Raw genomic sequence first — 18936 nt, 5'->3', positions numbered from 1 at the left:
TTCAATCGCTAAAACAGCCGGAAACGCGTAAATAAAAGTCATTTCAAACTGCAGCTGGTGGGGACATTTTACGGCGGGCAGAAGTGCGCGACCGGCCCGTTTTCTCTCCCCGAGCCGCGTTCGCGTTCGACGGGTGTGCCCTCAGTAAGATGGTGGTTCGTTTAGATACTTGAGGTTTCGAACGCGGGTAAGTGGCCCGACGTGCTAACGCGGCTAACCCAGCGTTAGCCCGCGGTTCGCGTCCATTATCGCTCGCCCTTCCATTTTGAATGCGCTTTATGGTCTGCAGGTTGTGGCTTTATTTTTTATTTTTAGCTCGTGTACCGAGGGGTGCAGTTTGCTGCTCGTTGCGAAGCGGTCGTGTATGTTGGGGGGAATCTGTTAGCTGGGAGGCTAATGAAGGCCACCGTTTAGCGGGGGGCAACTTCGTTCCAGCGAGAGTCGGCGCTCCGTGTCCGCAGGTCGCCCCGTCGTGTGTTCCACGCGTTGACAGCTCGGCGCCGGAATTCCCGGAGCTTATTACGGAATTCCGCGCTCAAGGGAGAAATCGGCGACACGGGCCGGTGCGGCGTGGACGAGATGCCGGCGCGCTCGGAACCGGCTCGAGTGTCCTGTCGGTCGGGCCCCGTCGAACCGGGCGAACCGAGACGATGCTAGACGGTTTAAACCGGGAGCCATGGCTGCATGCCGAGCTGACATGAGGAGTTGCTGATGGATGTGCATACAGATGGCCCGAAATAGTCCAAGTGACGTTGCTGTTACATCTTCTGTGCAAAGATTGTGGCCGAGTGATGATAAATTGTTTGTCAGCGATTGAAAATAAAGGGTAATCTGTATCTAAGTAGTGAAACGGGGAGAGACTTCCTGTTGCAAATATGCCTTAGTGGTCACCGGACCAAGGTGTGCACCTATGCAGTCCGACCTCCTGTCATCCTCGGTGTTACGCATCACCTTACGTAGGGGTGGAAGGGCAATTTTCCGTGTGAATGTTAAAATTTAAAGAAGTACATCAAACAGAATGAACATCGAAACGGAGAATGTAACGGACCTTTAAATTGCCGCTTCCAATAAGCAGTAAAGGCTAATTACTGTCTTGCTTGTCTGTTTGTAGGCAAACTCTTCCTTGAAAGAGTCTGGGCTAGACTCTCTCGCTCGTTCTGTCTGTGAGACTTGCCCCACCCACACCCCTTTTTGGCATGAGGATGGCCAATCACGAGAAGGATGTGGAGACACACCCAGAATGTACCACAGAGGAAACGACCCAGAGGTCAGAAACCACACCCACTAGTTGCCCGTCAGGGGAGGAGCCAGCAGTGACCTCAGAATCCAGCGCAGCCGGGCTGCTGTCGATGCCCTGCCTGCTCAAGGAGCTTCGCCCACAGGCGGCGCCTAACTCGAAACTAGCGCGCCCCGCCGATGACAGTGACTCCTCCCCCTGTCTGCTCTCCCCCTCATCTTCTGGTCACCTAGGCGATTCGGACACACAGACGTCCGCTGACGAGGGCACCCGTGTTCCTGGCAGTGCCCCGGGAGACCCCGTGCCAACTGGCAGGAAGTCGCGGCGCTCGCGGTCAGAGAGTGACACGCCAACCGCTGCCATGGCGGCTAAGAAGAACCGCTGCCAGGAGCGACAGGTGAACGGGCGCGTGCGGGTCAGGGGGCAGCGCAGCCGTCTGCAAAAGGAGCGCATGCGCATGCGGCGGCAGAAGAGGGAGGCGGCTGCACGACGCAAACCCGACCTGCTGCAGGACAGCAGCACTTCTGACAGTGACATCACTGCCCATTCTTCCTCGTCGTCGTCTTCGTCAGAGAATGAGAACGCCACTGGCATCAGCTCGCACATACCAGGTAAATGCAGTTGTGTGCACACCCTCATTCACTCATCCATTTCAGGGAACATCAGCACGGCACAGCGCAGCACTAGGCAACACTACTCTCATTTTCTTTTACTTTCCTTCCTTTTGGGTTTGTGAGGGGAAAAATCAAGCATAGGTCCTGGCTGAATGAGGCCAAGGTCAGATCATCTTGAACAAATTCACGTTTTAGCAGCCAGAGAGCTGGCTTTTGGCATGGAAAACTGGTTCGAGAGTGTCACTCTGCTTGCTTTCGATCTAAGAATGATTTACATTAGGGCCTGCAGTTTTCACGTTAACACTGAGATGCAGAGTAAATGCAAATAACGAGACCAGCCCACCACTAACATTGGATCACTAGTGCAAAACCTATGTAGAAGCAGTTTTTGCTGCTTGCGCTGGTACGTGTATGTTATAATAGGAGCTTGACAAATTCATGGTTTGGTTCAGTAGGTGTTTTTCTTTGGAAATTTTAATCGGATTGTTTTCTGTAAGAAATGGAAGGAGTTTATGTATGTGTAGAATTCTGTCCCCTTTGTATCTAAAGAAAAAAAATCATGTAAAAATTCAGAGCAAATACATGGGACTGGTTGTTCACCTTTTTTTTTGTTCACTTTGTTTAAACGTAACCATTTTGACAGGGTTTATCATGGTAAAAGCTTTGGATTAGACATCTGATAATCAGGAAATGAAAAGTGTGTGCAGTCTAGTCCAGTGCCCTTCACTTTCACACCGAGGGACTGACACCCTAGCTAATCCTTCATGCGATCAACTTCTGAACCTTTCCACCTAGTCCTGGAGGTTGATGTCAAGGGCTTACGGTCTGAAGAAATGTTGGCTGACCTCGCACCTCAGGTGAAATTCACCTGTAGCTTGAGCCACCAGTTCCGTTGACCTCCAGATCCCCTCTGTGACTCACACTGGCTTTGGCCGGCCTGTGCGCTTATGTAACTTCATGCCATATCTGATAGTAGTAGTGAATTTATTGGAATTTTAAGGTTTTGTGTTTTTTTTTTTTTTTTTTTTTTTCTCCTTGTTTTATAATATTTTTGGGTAAAATGCTGTTTATTGATTTTTAATACCTTCATTTGGCAGATAGAAATATGATGTACTAGTTTTACCAGTATATGCATATATAAATAACACAATGTATCGATTTTGGGTGTCAGAATATTACACACATACCGCTTATACTGGAAGTAGTTAACAATTAATTGCATTAAACCAAAATGATTTAATAATGACAAGTTAAATAAGATGCTGAACAACTATTGTACATTTAAACTAAACACTGAATAATTTCATAACAATATCTAATTTGCATTGTTTGCAAGTAATCAACAAATTTAAATATATATGAAAAAAACTACACAGCACACTACTGTGATTTTGACCCCACTGAAACATTGCCCCAGCCTTAAAGGCCGTACATTTTCTGCCTTTCCCCCACTATTATGTTCATACATCAGAAAATGCTGAACTTCAGCAGAAGACGTGAAGGGAAGAAAGATCTTTAGATGTAGCTGTTTCAGGCAACTGGTTAAGTATAGGCAGTGATCCAAGTTGAAATACAGTGATTCCAGGTGCTTCATAGTGCAGTATAGTGGTCTAGGAATGATGTGGATATCTGGGTTTTGGAAGTTTTTGCTATAATCAATATTCAATTCACATCAGGTGAACCTAAACACATTTATTATATGGAATAAAATAGTGAAGGTGTTGAACAAACATATTTAGTGATCTTGCATGTGACTGCATGCATATGTATACCCAAACACCCACCGAGTATACTCTGCTCTAATAGTTTACATTTATATAAAATGTTGTGTATGTGGAGCATGTCACTGTGAACTTGCGTCGTCGTGTTAATCATCAATGCAATATTTGCTGGAGTACTATGCACTCACACAGACGTACACACCCTCTACAAAGCTGCATGTCTTCCGCCTCCCGCATGCTTTTGCTGTGCGTTTTGTTTGTGTGACGTGTGTTTCTTGGCTTGGCTGCTGTTTTTAAGCTCATCGCCGTCGGGTGGAATCTTCTGGAGCTTCATCGCGGGGGAGGGGCCTACTGGATGAGGGTGGGACCAACAGCAGCTTGGGCGGAGTCCTGGAAGAAGCTTTGACGCGATTTGCTGTAATGCAGCGACAGACGGAAGAGCGGTTTCGTGTTTGGATGGACCGTCTGGCCCACCTCCACTCTGACAATGACCAGTCAGACAGTGAGCTAGCAGAGGGGCGGGGCCGTGATAGCTCCTTCCTGCCTTCCTCAGAGTCCCAGGAAACCATGGCAGCCTATCAGATGGCCCGGCTCAGGTCAAGCCCCTCCCACCCCATACAGACCGCAGCCCACAATGGAAGCCTGGATGCTACTGACCCCAGTTTGCTAAATGTGTAGTGGACCCATCTCTCTCCATTTCCCCCTTTCCCTTCCCTCCCCCTTTCATCCCCTCTCGTCAGCAGTCTCAGAGTCTGTGCCTTCTGAAGTACTCTGGATCTCCCGTTTCTGGCTTGTGCACGGCAAAGCAAAACACAAACCATCGTACAGCAGAACCACATGCAATACAATGTAAAGCAAAGTTTTTCCATTGAACGATTGGACCCCCGTGATCGCCAAAGAGCCTCTCAGGGTTACTGTTCGGTTAGTTTAGATTGTTACTGCCTTTGTTCAGTAGGGTTATTTTGGTTTACTAGCTTTGCATTTCTTAGGTTAGGTTAGGTATGTTTGTTGTTTTAGTGACCTAGCATGATCTACAATACAGCATGACTTTTTTTACACACACACACACACACAGACAAATACACACTCCTACTTATACACACATGGTTTAAACTGATACACTGTTAAAGTGCACATTCACACGTGCTCCTATGTACATCCATACAGATTTAGTACGTTTTATGAATTGTGAGGTTTTTTGTTTTCTTTTTGTATTTTTTTGGAAATGCTGCTGTTATGTTTATAGAAGACTGAGTACAGAAGTGTTAAACACAATAGGTTTATATATGCTAGGCTGTCTTGTTGGAATGCCTATTGACATTAAAGACCTGTGAAAAAGTGTCGTTGGTTGTCTGAATGCCTCTACGAGAGGGAAGAGGCTTCTTGTTTCTGGGGAAAAGAAAGATCAGTCATGTCAAACCTAAGAAATGACCTCTTCATACACAGACCTGAACACACCTTACAATTACAGATGCACAGGCTTACATACGCACACCACAAAATTGTACCGATCATGTACACTGGCAGTTCATTGAATTTGCTTTGAAGTAAGCTACAAAAGCTCAATTAAACTGCGCTTCCTCAGACAGGTAAACATGTTTAATATTCTTTTTTTCTTTTAGTTATGTTTATGGCTGATGGCTCAGAAATTCTGGATCTCAAAAACACAGGACCTTAAGTACCCTGGATTCTGTGCCTCTTTACTGTTTCAGACACTAATTTCCAAATGAAATGTGTAAGTGTCCCTGAAAAGAGGACGTTGGATCACTGTGCAACAGTCCAGTTCTTTTTCTGCTCAGTTCAGGTAAGCTTCTGATGTCTCTGGTTCAGGAGTGACTTGACTAGAAGAGTGTGTCAGTTGTAGCCTTGTTTCATGGAAATGTGTTGCGATGCATTGACACCAGCACTGAAGGTCTTTTATATTCTTGAATCAACGTTTCGTCCCAATTGTGACCATCCTTGGCCAACTCTCCTTTTGAAGAGTATTGGTGCTTGTCTTCTGGACAACTGTCAAGGTAGCACTCTTCCCCCATTGTACTGAACTAGACAGAGGGGTGACATTTAGTTTGAATTGAATCATGAGCTATTATCCATGATCATAAACAAAAAAAGACTTGGAATACACTTACCTGCAAAAAAATAAATATATATGCCCAAACAGGCAAGAGTGCAGTGATTAATATATTAATGGAATCTTAACCGATGCAGCAGCCATGTCAGAAAAAACACATACTAATAGGCAAATTATTGGCCTTCATAGAGCAAATAGAACAATCAAAAGGAGTTAAAGAATGAGTTAATAAATGTCCACTGCAAGGATAGCAGAGAGCCATCATCTCAGTTTAGAATATGATCAGCATGATTGTAGATCAATTAAAGGTTTGTCAGGTTACATCACAGAAAATGGACCGTTGAACTCGGCTCTGATTAATAGTGACTCTGCAACACCAATTTATTCATGAACATCTAACTGATTTTTTAATGGTTAAAATGTGAAACGCTTATTATGTTTTATATATAAATATGCTTCATTCATAACATATAAGGGTCCGTTATCCTTTCATCAGGGAATACGTTGGAGCAGTTTAGGTGGGTTGTTTGTCAAAGCAACATCTACATAACCAGGATTTATTATCTATAATCTTTTTCTGCAATTTGGCAAGCCAGCTATTTTACTATTTGGCCCTTTAATAACATTTAATTCAAATGATTAAATGGTTGATTTTTTTAAAGGACGCACAACTTACAGAAGTTTCTATGACTTTGTATTCTGCGTTTGGGGGGATTTCACACGATATGTGTATCTTGTCCGTTTAGTATAGGCTAATTTTACCATGCAATTTTGGTTGTAAATCATTGCATTTATGAATTTGTTATAGTAAACATGTACTAAATGTGCTGATTCATTTGCTGATAGGCTGCCCCATGCATTTAGTAGCCAGTGTGTGTGAGTGTGTGTCGTGTAATAACTACGTCTCTGGAGTGTATTATAAGTGTTTGTTTTGTGTGTGTTTGTGCGCATGCATGCCCATGCAGTAGGCCCACCAGTTGTGGGGCACTACGACCTGTCAGACACACACTCAGAGCAAGACCCCCCTGCAGCAGGCCAGCATGCACCCACCCCCTCAGGTCAGTTTCCATGGTAACCAGCTCTGCCAGATTCATACACTCGGCACGCACCTTCGTGGAGTGTTTAGCTTGTACCCTATTGAGCACAGAACTGCGCACGTTCATGATTTTTTAGATTATTTTAGGCTTTGGGTGCTTCTAGCTGGTAAACATTTGGTTCCATTAGAATATTCTACAGGTTTGTGTGTGATGGAGTTTCCTGGCATCTTATTTTGTGACTGTATGGAACTCTTGTGGAAAATACAAACATGGTCTGGCAGATCCAGTTTTTCCGAGGAACACCTTAGATAGGCTTAATTAGTTCATAGTAGTTCATCTGCCCAGCAAATGCTATAGTTTCACAACAGAACAGCCTTGGCTAGGGATATAATAGTGCAGCCACCCATAAGAAAAACTAGTCAAGATAATCACATTAATTTGTGCATTAATAAGAAATATTTTTTGTTCTTTTACTTTTGTAAGTCTTTGCCTCCACGTGGACCATAAATTGTTGTATCTGATCTTAATGGATCAATCTAGAGTTTTTATTTACAGTTCATTAGTAATGTTGCCTTGACCTCTACCTCATGAAAGAAATTCAATTTGCCCTTCAGGTCAGGTAGAAGGGGAGCATCCTCAGGTGAGCCCATCCTTGTCCGACAGTGAAGTGGAGATTGTCGGAGTTCAGGAGAATGCCAGGTACATGGTTACACACACGCTCACAATGCTGGCCTTTCCAACTTCTTTCCTGTCAGTGATAAATAAGCCATGTATTTTAATAGTGTCTATTTGCACTACATGCTCAAAAACAAGAACCAACAGGTACAGCAGCCAGTGGTTTAAGTTACAGCCCAATGCTGCAACATGGTCTCTTACAATTCTGTCTAGCTGAACCTGATATGCGCTCAATTTAGCTTGAGTATGTGTATTGAGTATTGTTCGAAGTCCCAGTATAGTTCCAAAGGTTTCCGTGGAAGAGTGCATCCTTAATACTTTTAAGTTCTGATTCACTTGAATTACTGTAGGTTTCCACGGGGAGGCGTCATTCAAGCTATCTCCTCCTGGAAGGCAGGGGCCACACCTGCCTGGAACGCAAGCTCCGCCCAGTCAGGATGGACCCCCTCCCCAGAAGTGGTGGACCTAACCTTAGAGGATGACAGACACAGATACCTGCTGTAACAACAGTCCACACACAGATAACTGTTGTAACACACTGCTGAACACACAAATATCTGCTGTAACAAGCTTTTACACACACACACACACACACACACACACACACACACACACACACACAAACACCACAGATAACTGCTGTAACACACATTCTTATAAACACATAAATAGCTGCTGTAACACATGTTCTCACACACATATACACTGCTGCTGTGACACACCCTTTCTGACTGTGATGTTATACACAGAGCCTAGGGCTGGGCGACGTGCCCTTAAAACAGAAAACCTTTTTTATGACAATCACATTCAACACACTATAAACATGAACCTCGCCTGCAAACCACAAGTACAGGTTCAGACCTCAGCTTTTTTAATATTGTAAAACCTTTTTGATATTGGCAGCAGGTGACAGGTATAGTCATGTCAACCCCTCAGTAAACTTTTCTTCTTGCAATTTGGGTAAAAATATGCATATAACAGTAAGTGCAAGAAGTCATGACAATATCGCAATGCTTAAAGTTCTAAATGAATTACACATTAATTAATTTGGCACTAACAAATATATAGGCCATATCATCCAAAATCTCTGCACCCTTAAACGCTGGATTTGAAGCATTTTGCCCTTCGTCTTGAAAACATTCATGTTTGCAGAAACACACACAAACACAGAAACCTATGCTGTATGTAACCGAATAACTTTCCCTTCTCTGTCCCAGAGACCCCTGCTGTCATGTTATCTCTTATCCACATGCACAGTTCAACGCACTGCCCACACTTCTTCATTAGTTCCAGCAGGTCTTCCCTTTTAAGCAATACTGTCCCGCTTGCTGACACTGTGTGTAAGATGTCCTAACCGCTGCAGAGCGTGTGTCAGAACGGATTCCTTTGTGCCACAAAGTCACACAATAGCCATTTTTTTCCTCTACCTTCTTGGACAATGTTCCCAGTGAAGAGGGTCCATTGGTCAGTTGTAAAACTAGGATTATATTATATTTAAATATCACTTGTTTGGGCCATATGATGTTGTTCTCTTATTTTGGTCAGTGAGTAACAGATGCAGAGTCATCTTTTAAGGATAAGTTTTGTTCTCATGAAATCATAATCTGACTTTTTTTTTTTAATCTGACGTTTTGATTTCAAGGTTGGTATGTGTGTTAGAGAGAAAAAAGAGAAAGATATACCAGTGAGTGGATTTTTATTATTATTTTTTTACCCTAGAGTTAAAAAGTGATCAGCAGACCTTTGACCTATTGTGATCCATGTAAATGCGCTTTAGCTCAGGATATATAGTACCCAGGGAGTAAAGGGAATATAAAAAAAATAAAAAATAATTTAGTGTCCTAATGACACGTCAAACCATTAGATTCACAAAAGTTGCCATTAAACTGGATTTAAGAAGACTGTATGGTGTGGTTTCTATGCAATAAGTAATGCATCCAGTTACACAAAGTTACAGGCTGTCAGACCGTCCTCTGGGTTCTGAAAACCGGCTCCTGCAAGTTCCTCAAAGCGAATCGAGTTGAAATGAGTTTTCACTCTCACCGATTTCCCCGGCCTACCTTTTACTAGTGATGACTGACAGCAATAAAAGACGCTCAGTCGCAGCCTCTGGTTCACGGCCATTTACCCATCAGCGTGGCATTCTACCATAATACAACGCTTTGCGTGTGTTACAGCTTTACCTCTCACAGAGCAGCACAACCTGACGTGTGTTACAGCACTGACACCCTCACACACCCCCTCACACACACACTGATGCTAGACAGGTGTTGGCCCTGCTGCTCGGACTCTCGCTCCTTTATCCCACTTGTTTTCCTTTATCAGTATTTAATACAGTTGTTAATATTCTCTTCTGCAAGCTCATGACTTCCTTCAAATGACAAGTATGATGTAGAGTAAAATAAAACTATTTTAAAATAATAAATAAATAGTTATTTAAAAATGGCCTGCCTGTCTTTCTTTCCTGTCAACCAGCTTGTGTGTTTGCACCAACGGTAGCATAACTTAACGACTGACATTAATTATAAGGTTTATATTCATTACAAGGCTTACAGGGCTGTTCTGTTGTGTGTTGATTACAATCCACCTACACAGATGGGAAAGGGCAATGCAGAGTACGAAAAAGCTAGTATTCTACGGCATATAGTACAGATAAATTGAATGAACCAATGATCAATTTGTTTGCGTGAAATGTAAAGTGTAAAGTGGGGGAGGTAGTCAGTACAAATCGTGATGCACGCATTAATTTTTTTTTTTAAAGATAAGAACAACGCTAGTTCAGAACACGTTCGTTCTTCCGTGGTTTCAGAAAACGTACCGCGACGCGATACGCCGGGCCGCGTCCTGAAAAGATCCGGGTCATTAAAGGCACCGCGGCTGAACCTCGGAATAACAAAAGCGCTCCCCTGGAGCCAATTCACAAAACGCTGGTCGCCCGGCGCGGCCTGCGATTGGCTGCGGTCGGCAGCGTGGCCCGGGCTCGGCCCGCTCCGATTGGCCGGGCGGCCGGAAGTGGGACGTCCGGCCAGCCGCGCGCCCATTGGCTCGCCGGCTCTTTGTCTGGGCGACAGCTGGAGCTTTAGCGCATCTGAATGGTCTCGGCCGGGGCAGAAGCGACGGACTGTACGGGCCATCTGTCCGAGCAGACAGCGGCATCGCAACAAAGGACTCAGGATGGTGTTAGTGCACGTCGGATATTTGGTTCTTCCTGTGTTCGGTTCCGTAAGAAACAGAGGTATCGTGTTTTAATTATTATATCGTTTGGAATAGTGATTATAATATTATTAATAATAAAAAAAACAATGTCGGGTTCGCTAACGCCACACGGTCTTCAGCATCCTACAGCCCCTCTGAGCAGCCTTCCGTGTAGCGCGTCAGAGAACGCGGTTTTAATGGCAGCACGACGATCACGATTCCGAACGCTGTCGTGTCGGCCCGCTGCTTCCGCGCTTAACGCATAAATGCGAAATAAATAAAAAATAAAATAAAGATGCGCGTGTGCCAGCCCAGTACAGGCGTCCGCTTCCATCGTGCGGCGTCTGCGTGTCTGCGCGCAGCTGGACGGCGACGCGGCTGCAGATGCGGGGCGATACGCGGGTGCGCGCACGTAGCTGCCGTGCAGTCTGCGCTGATCTAACGGTCCCCCTTCACCCCCAGCGGCGCCGCATTGTGCGCACCGGAGCCTGTCTCATCGTGCTTGCGTTTTTTTTTACCTTCTTATTTAATGTCTTCTTTTTTTTTTATATAAATCTCTCTGTACCCCCCCCCCCTCTTTTCCTCCATAGTACGAAGGCTGCCTGTACATTGCGCATTCTTTGACCCCCCCTTCCCTCCATTGTGTAGCTAACGATCACCTGCCGCCCGCATCTAGCTGTGTGTCAACCCTCTCCTCATTCCCCCTCCCCATCCGGAGACGGCATTGGCATTAAACCGAGTTTGCTCTCATCCCGAATCCTTCTGTGTGTGCAGAAGCCTCCTCCTCCTCCTCCTCCTCCTCCTCTGCAGCAGCAGCACATGGAACTGTAGTGGATCACCCACAGTAGACATCTTTTTCCTCTCACTAGGGGCAGGTGCTGTGCTCACCTTGTAGGGAAATTGGAGGAGGCATCACCACAGCACGTCTGCCTCTAGTTACTGTCGGCCTTGTAGGTTTATTTTTCTTTCTTCTTTTCATTTTCTGTCATTGTACTAGTTCCATTCAATGACTAGATCACATTTCTGCTGTAAAATTTCTGTGAACTGGATGCTTTGAGCCACCCCACTCGGCCCCTACCCTTACCGGAAACATCTCCAAAACAGGGAGGGGCACAGATCAATTGGCTACAACATTATAAAGATTAGTCTCTCTTTTCCTTTTTTATGTTGCACAGACTGCACCTGCAGACCCTCTCCACATAACGCATGATCACATGCTTTTTCAATCTGTGCAATCACACACACCCATCTTGGGCACCTACCAGGGCACTCTGCTGTCATGGCAACAGAATGTCATCCATTTCACAGGAATGTCCGGTTGTAGAATGTCTTTTACTCTTTGGTTGTGGTTTGACCGTAATTTCTGTTTCTTTCTCTTATCCTGTAATGCATGACCGGAACTCTTTCAACTTTTTATTCTTGTTTTGCACTTTAACTCAAGCAGCAGGGTCTTGTGAGTGTATTTGTCTGTGTGTGTGAGCGTGTGAATGTGTGTGCGTGAGCTGCTTCTCTTCTGTTAACCAGTGGATCTTCATGCCCATCCGGCCTCACTGCTATGCATGGACTTCTGCTGATAATGATGATGATGATGATGATTAGAGACTGGAGTTTTTCTCACCTCACCATTTGGAGGCACAGAGAAACATGGAGAAAAACGCTTAAGATGCCTCTAATGATTATTATCACTCACTGTTCTCGCTCACTTCCACACATACTAATAATGTTTTCCAATAAAGTCTGTAGTTGACCCCTAACCTTCAGTGTGCTTCTTGCCCATTTCATCTCTATGCACCTCGTCCCTCCACTCCTCTCCCACTCTATGATGGACCGTTGCTCAGAAAGCCAGACGTCTCTCTCAGATGAACTGCAGTTCAAGAATTTATAGTTTAGTTTGGAAACGCAGAGCTTGGCAGAAACTGCAAGATTTATGTTCTTTGGAGTAAATTTGATATTTGCAGTAATGTTAGAATACAAACTTGATTAGGAACTAAACCACACAAAATGCATTACTGTTGTCTTTTTAAAGCAAACTATGACATGATTTGAGGGTTACTTTTTAGATTTGATTCAGAGTTTTCAACATTGTGAATGTTAATGGGATTGGGATACAACATGATCTTAATAAGACAAGTGTTAGAAACAGAACATCACTCCATGGGGGTGGGCCCATTGCATTAAGGGATTGATTTTTTTTGTTGTTGTATTTATCAACTCCACTGGATGACTGGAACAACCCAGCATGGTGTTGTGACCATTTTCCCTTCTACAGCTGGGATCACAAACAAGCCTGACGGTGAGCATTAAAAATGCTGATATAGCAGCACTAGGGCATGCGTCACCATCAGTGAACCATGAGGCCAGGCCAGGTTTACTGTTGGAACATAAAACAAAACTAATTCATTAGCTTGTTTCATGGGGGGTGTCACCAGATAATAATAGTTAATAGCAACTTACAGTCAGTAGTTACAGGGACAGTCCCCCTGGAGACACTCAGGGTTAAGTGTCTTGCTCAGGGAGACGATGGTAGTAAGTGGGGTTTGAACCTGGGTCTTCTGGTTGTAAGGCAAGTGTGTTACCCACTAGGCTACTGCCACCACTTGGTAACAATGATACAGCATAGTGTACATATTCATTTTGTACATGTTGGAAAGTTTTAAGTGCTCAAAGTTGTCAGGTTGAGCAAGTTATTGAGTTATTAAGGGATTTTTGCTCGAAAGAACCTTGAGTCAAATTGGCAATACATTACATTACAATGACATGCGTAACAGACAGATGCAATCATGTAATGAACATTACAGTAAAAGAAACAAACACCCCATTCTACACTCAAAGCAAAAAGGTCTTAAAATCTGTGCTTCTTCTGTAGCTCTGGCATCACATGAAATCAAATCCATTTCATTGCACATTATATCAAAAATCTGCCACTGAAAGTAAATTTGCTAAAGTGAATGGCAAGAAGTATTTACTAGTACCTGACCTGAAGGTGGAGAGGAGCCATCTGCCCATGAACAGCCGGCCCTGCGTAAAAACCACGCATCCCAGTTCCCAGTAGACTTCATCTGTATGTTTAGAGGAGATTTGTGTTATTACATTTAGCAGGCATACAGGTATTAAGGCATTAATGCAATTAGGTTATTCTACAGTTTTATAAATGTAGGGAACAACTACATTATACTTTTGCCCATAGCGTGTTTCTGTACATTTCACTGTAATTTCACTGTAATTTTACTTCTTTAGAGCTGAGGCCTGTTGGGTTACGACACAGACTTTAAGAATCAATAGACTATTGAGAGCTGAGAAGATAGCAGAGCCGGAGGAAGGCATGATCAGACCCCCCAGCAGATGTTCCAAAGCTGCAGGAACAGACAGCAGAAGGTTGGGGGATGAGGGCCTGGTTGTAGAGAGGGGGTCTTCTGAAATGGGTAAACCATGGGACAAATCCAAGTTGTGGTGCTAGTTAAAAAAAATGCAAGTCTTCATATACTTGTGGACGTGGAGAAGCCCATTTTCTGTCTTCCATACCATGTGTAACTAAAGTGAATACCCAGCTTTCTTAATTTTTTTTATAATCTGAAGTCCAGGCTTCATCTCTCTGTAGATAAGGTAAGTGTCAGGGTCATTAATTTAGACTCCATCAGAAATCAATTTTTACAAAACACATTTACATTTACATTTTATCGGACGCCTTTAGTAGTTACAGGGACAGTCCTCCTGGAGACACTCAGGGTTAAGTGTCCTGATCAGGATCACAATGGTAGTAAGTGGGGTTTGAACCTGGTTCTTGAGCTTCTAAGATGATTGTGTTACCCACTAGGCTACTGCCACCTAAATTAGATTAAGGTGCATAAAAATGGTTAAATAAACTGGCAGTAACTGCATACGAGATGAAACTGTGTTTGGAGATGTGAGGACATGTCCAACCTGACCTTTGCATTAAACTGCCTGATTCAGCACCTAAAACAAGCACATAATGGTTACAAATCTGTACAAAAACATCAGCACCAAATACTAGTATCTATACTTGGTGCTACCATGTAATGTATTGCAGTTCAGGAGAAACACATTTCCCTTTCTTAACCTTTATTAAAGTTTATTAAGGAGTCTGAGATCCAGCGAGGTAGGATATGAGGCTAAACGAAAGCACTTCATTCGCGGAGAGCCGTAATCTTTTGACTAAGCTGTAGATTTAGGACTAAGTGGTACTGCATTTCTTGCTGAACTGTAGATAATTTTTTTTCCTCCCACTATTCATGCAGGGTGGTAGTAGCCTAGTGGGTAACACACTCGCCTATGAAGCAGAAGAACCAGGTTCAAATCCCACTTATTAACATTGTGTCCCTTAGCCAGACACCCTAAGTTGCTCCAGGGGGGACTGTCCCTGTAACTACTGATTGTAAGTCGCTCTGGATAAGGGCGTCTGATAAATGCCATAAATGTAAATGTTCATGCGTTAGAAAATTTTAGTGGGAGATGGTAATGTCCCCCCCCCCCGATTTGAAAGATTTGGACGCCTAAGAAAAGCCTTTAAGCAACAGCTGCTTGTCCTCCTGCTGCCACCAACCCCCCCCCCTCACTCTTCTCTTTCGACACCCTCCAGAGCATTGTCTGCCGTCTCTCTCCTCAGACCAGCTTTTGTTCTTTTCTGTCTGCTCCTTCACCCTCTGGGGAAAGACAAGTGTGTGAGAGACTGAGCCTCGTGTGTGTGTGTGTGTGTGTGTGTGAGTTAGAGAGAGCAGGTGGTTTGAGGAGCGTAAAACTAATCCCAGCAAGGGAGGGGGCCAAAATTCCATCATACAGACTCCAGAGCAAAGAGACACGCCAGGACTGTCCTTTATAGGAAACCAGCAGCTTTTAGTTCAACTTCCTGGTGTGGGTGGATCTTCAGAAGACTGAAGTGGTTACCATTTCGTTTACCATGCTGTTTACCAGTAGTCCTCCATAACAGTTTGATTTGCTGTATGTAATTGGGAGGTGTTCCATAATTGCCTTTTTAATGAGAAAGCTTCAATGTAAAATGTCGATTCTCAGCTCCCCTGGTCTGCGATTGTTTCTCTGTAGGTGCCTCCTCCTGCCGTCATTTCCACCTAGGCGCCACAGCAACACCATTGCCAGAGTTCCCACCCCCTCTGACGTCTCTCCCCGCCCATTCGCAGTACCAGGAAGTCCCCGCCCCCCTTCTTACCTCAGGCTTTACAGCAACACTACCTCATTTACAGGTAAACACACACACACATGTTCATAGCCTACCTCATCAGTGATCACAGACATGTGCCAGAGCTGATATATTATTAATATATTTGCTTATGAATATTTAATTAAAATTTCTATGTATTTCCTCTGTTCTTTTGCTGTAATTAATCTATTCAATGGCCCTTAAAAAATAAAAATAAATAAATAAAAGATCGAATTACAGTTATTAATTGTCTATGTGAAATAAAATTTAATGATTTGTCCTGGTAAAATTGTTTCACATTGATAATGTTTGAGTTCCCTTAGGGTGTGTAAACGTCCTGCATTCGTTTTTTTACTAGCTTTCTATTGTAGATACACGCTAGTAAAAACCACCATAAAAGAAAAAAAAACTGACTACATTCCCATCTTCCCAGGCGTGCACAAGATCGAGTTCCTCTAAACACACATCGGCTCCGGCCTGGATATGAGTACAGCCCTGCTCCGCCCATACCCGTTCCTCAGCCGATAACACAGCAGCCACGGTACCTGGCAGAGGGCACAGACTGGTGAGTGAGCCCAAGATGTCTGCTGTCTAATGCTGTGTACTTGCCACATTAAGTTGTTGCTGCTGTGTACTTCATTTTTCCAATAAGTTGTGTTTACGATGTATTCATTTGTGAGAAAATTTGAGATGTGTACACATTATATCATATGTGTACACATATGATAACATAAATATTTTCAGAATTTACAATTTCATCATGCTTAGACGTTCCTGTCGATGTTAAACGAATATTCATATAAGTGCACGAATACTTTTTTTTTTTTACAGGGACCTCAGCGTTGATGCTGTTCCATACGCACTCCAGCAGCACTACCCACACTACCTGTCCACACCCAGAATGCATCACTTCCCCAGGAATGCATCCTCCACACAAGTGGTGAGTTGAGGATTGTGCATTTGTCTAACAGATTCTTCATATGCAGTAATAAATATAACATTTGCGTAACGAATGAATGTTCATGTCTGTAATATGGTTTGTGTGATTTGTACGTTTTACAGGTGGTCCATGAGATTAGAAACTATCCCTACCCACAGCTACATCTGCTAGCCTTACAGAGTCTAGCTCCTCACCGACACACACCTGCGGTGCGTGAGAGTTATGAGGTAACCTGCGTTCGCAGATATGTTCACATGCGCCATCGTAGTTTTAAAGGTGTCAAAAATTCAGTTTACTCGAGAAATCCGTAGATTAGGATTGCAGGTTCCAATGAATTGCTTGTGTTTTTTATGGCAGGAACTCCTGCAGCTGGAAGACAGGTTAGGCAGCGTGAGCCGTGGAGCTGTGCAGACGACCATTGAGAGATTCACCCTCCTCCACAAATACAAGAAGGTGAAGACATGCGCACACACATGTACACAGCGGCATGCAAAACTGTCGGGCACCCTGGTTTTAAATGGATAAGAATAAGAATATCTGCTGTGATTCCTCCCTCTTTGCAAAATATACCCCACAAATTTAGGACCCTACAAAAATGAATAGCAGCTCTGCCATGTGCTTCATGTATTTGTGTTTTGTTTAGCGGAGGCCGTTGGATCTGAAAGTGTGTGAGGAGGAGGAGTCAGATGTTGATGAGAAATGCACCATTTGTCTGTCAATACTGGAAGACGGAGAAGATGTCAGGTAAACCCCACCAAAACCCCCCCATTCACTGAGTTTGTAGTTTAACTTAAATCTTTGCAACGCAAATATACAAGGCTTTCTGTGATATATTTTGACCCCCACACTGAGTAGGAGAGAGGTGGAATATAAAGAGCTACAGGGAGATAGATGGTGTGAATGGCTGGCGTCACAAGAAATTTTTTGACATATCAGAGAATGAAAGATGATGATGTTGAAGGAGATACAGATGTCACAGAATCAGTTAATCCATCCACCAATCCACGCGATCTACATATGTTTGCAGGAAAACCCATCCATCCATATTGGTAGTAGCCCAGTGGGTTAGAAACTCAATTATGAACCAGAAGACCCCAAAGTCACAGGTTCAAACCCCACTTACTACCATTTTGTCTCTGAGCAAGACACTTGACCATGAGTGTCTCCCGGGGGGGGACTGTCCCTGTAACTACTAATCGTAAGGTTCTCTGGATAAAGGCATCTGTTAAATGCTGTAAAATGTAAATGTAAAACCCCATGGACAGCAATCAGATTCAGGAAAATTCGTATGAACTCATATAAATGTATTATTGATCTTAATTGTTTTGCTGAACTGTTTATCTCTGTGTGTTTGTCTGTTTTTAGGAGATTACCCTGCATGCATCTCTTCCACCAGCTGTGTGTGGACCAGTGGCTATCCTCCAACAGGAAGTGCCCCATATGTCGGGTGGACATTCAGACACAACTCACTCACACCCACACACACACGCACACACACAACCAGACAATACCTACTCCGGAGAGTTGAGGGGGAAAATTTCATGCATGTAATGCAGCTCGATCTCCCTCTGTAACACTTGCAGATTCCCAAACCCCCACACAGCCAGACACAACCGTACCAGACATATACATTCAGGCACACCTCTCTTACTCTGTCTCTGACTCTCTCGCTCTCTCTTACAAACCTTCACACACACTCGCTCACATAAAGCACAGAATTCATACTGGCAGCTGAGACACTCATTCATAAACAAAACTGGACAATCTGTTTCTCTCTCTCTCACACACACACACACACACACACACACACACACACACACACACACACTTTGCTTCTGCCAGAACGAACCTGAACTGGTAGCTGACACACTCATACATACACACACCTCTGAGCCTACGAGTCGTGAAAATGCATTTGCTTTAAAGAGCTTCTGTAAGACACACAAGCACACACAACTGTTAATATGACGTGCCATTTCTGAAGCCTAGGGTCTTTGTGTGCGCGCGCGTGTGGCTATAGTGTTCTAAGTGCATGTCAGTGTAGCATGTGTGTGTGTTTTCAAAGCCATTGCCTTGAGACCTCCAGATTCCACACACATACATACTCAGAAGGAACATTTAAAAAATGTCTAAAAAGGAAAGAAAAACAGTGCTATGTGTGTATGTGAGACCTACAAACCTACCTGCTGTACACTGCTTGCTTTGGCACAGCAGAACTGTTTCAGGTGTGTGTGTGTGTGTGTGTGTGTGTGTGTGCTGGTGTGCTTTTACAA

At 43.9% G+C, this 18936-nt stretch overlaps 2 protein-coding genes across 4 annotated transcripts; both read left to right on the top strand.

Annotated features, from left to right (window-relative positions):
* The first annotated feature begins 30 nt into the window (after positions 1-30).
* On the top strand, positions 31-9800 carry ark2n (arkadia (rnf111) N-terminal like PKA signaling regulator 2n). 3 transcript variants are annotated; one of them, XM_028974504.1, is made up of 5 exons: positions 31-187; positions 1112-1848; positions 6609-6701; positions 7295-7379; positions 7706-9800. In XM_028974504.1, the coding sequence occupies exons 2-5, from the start codon at positions 1197-1199 to the stop codon at positions 7857-7859; spliced, it is 984 nt and encodes a 327-aa protein (XP_028830337.1). In that variant the 5' UTR covers positions 31-187; positions 1112-1196; the 3' UTR covers positions 7860-9800. The 3 variants fall into 3 exon arrangements, with proteins under 3 accessions (XP_028830337.1, XP_028830338.1, XP_028830336.1); XM_028974505.1 differs by lacking the exon at positions 6609-6701; XM_028974503.1 differs by lacking the exons at positions 6609-6701; positions 7295-7379; positions 7706-9800 and adding an exon at positions 3871-4913.
* Positions 9801-10415: 615 nt separating this feature from the next.
* On the top strand, positions 10416-18936 carry ark2ca (arkadia (RNF111) C-terminal like ring finger ubiquitin ligase 2Ca). The gene is given in 11 exon segments (XM_028975030.1): positions 10416-10590; positions 11199-11271; positions 13788-13972; positions 15609-15715; positions 15717-15766; positions 16157-16288; positions 16555-16663; positions 16786-16890; positions 17021-17116; positions 17307-17407; positions 18029-18936. Coding segments are annotated over 11 exon segments (1182 nt in total). The 5' UTR covers positions 10416-10529; the 3' UTR covers positions 18192-18936.

Source organism: Denticeps clupeoides, chromosome 3 (assembly GCF_900700375.1).
Source record: "Denticeps clupeoides chromosome 3, fDenClu1.1, whole genome shotgun sequence".
In the NCBI taxonomy this organism is placed as follows: domain Eukaryota; kingdom Metazoa; phylum Chordata; class Actinopteri; order Clupeiformes; family Denticipitidae; genus Denticeps; species Denticeps clupeoides.
Note: the sequence above shows the minus strand (reverse complement) of the source record. Positions and strands in the feature narration are given on the sequence as shown.

Coding starts and splice junctions, on each gene's coding strand:
- ark2n (XM_028974503.1), top strand. CDS start 1,197: ATGAGGATGGCCAATCACGAGAAGGATGTGGAGACACACCCAGAATGT. Junction 1,849..3,870: donor CATCAGCTCGCACATACCAG/GTAAATGCAGTT, acceptor GCTGTTTTTAAG/CTCATCGCCGTCGGGTGGAA.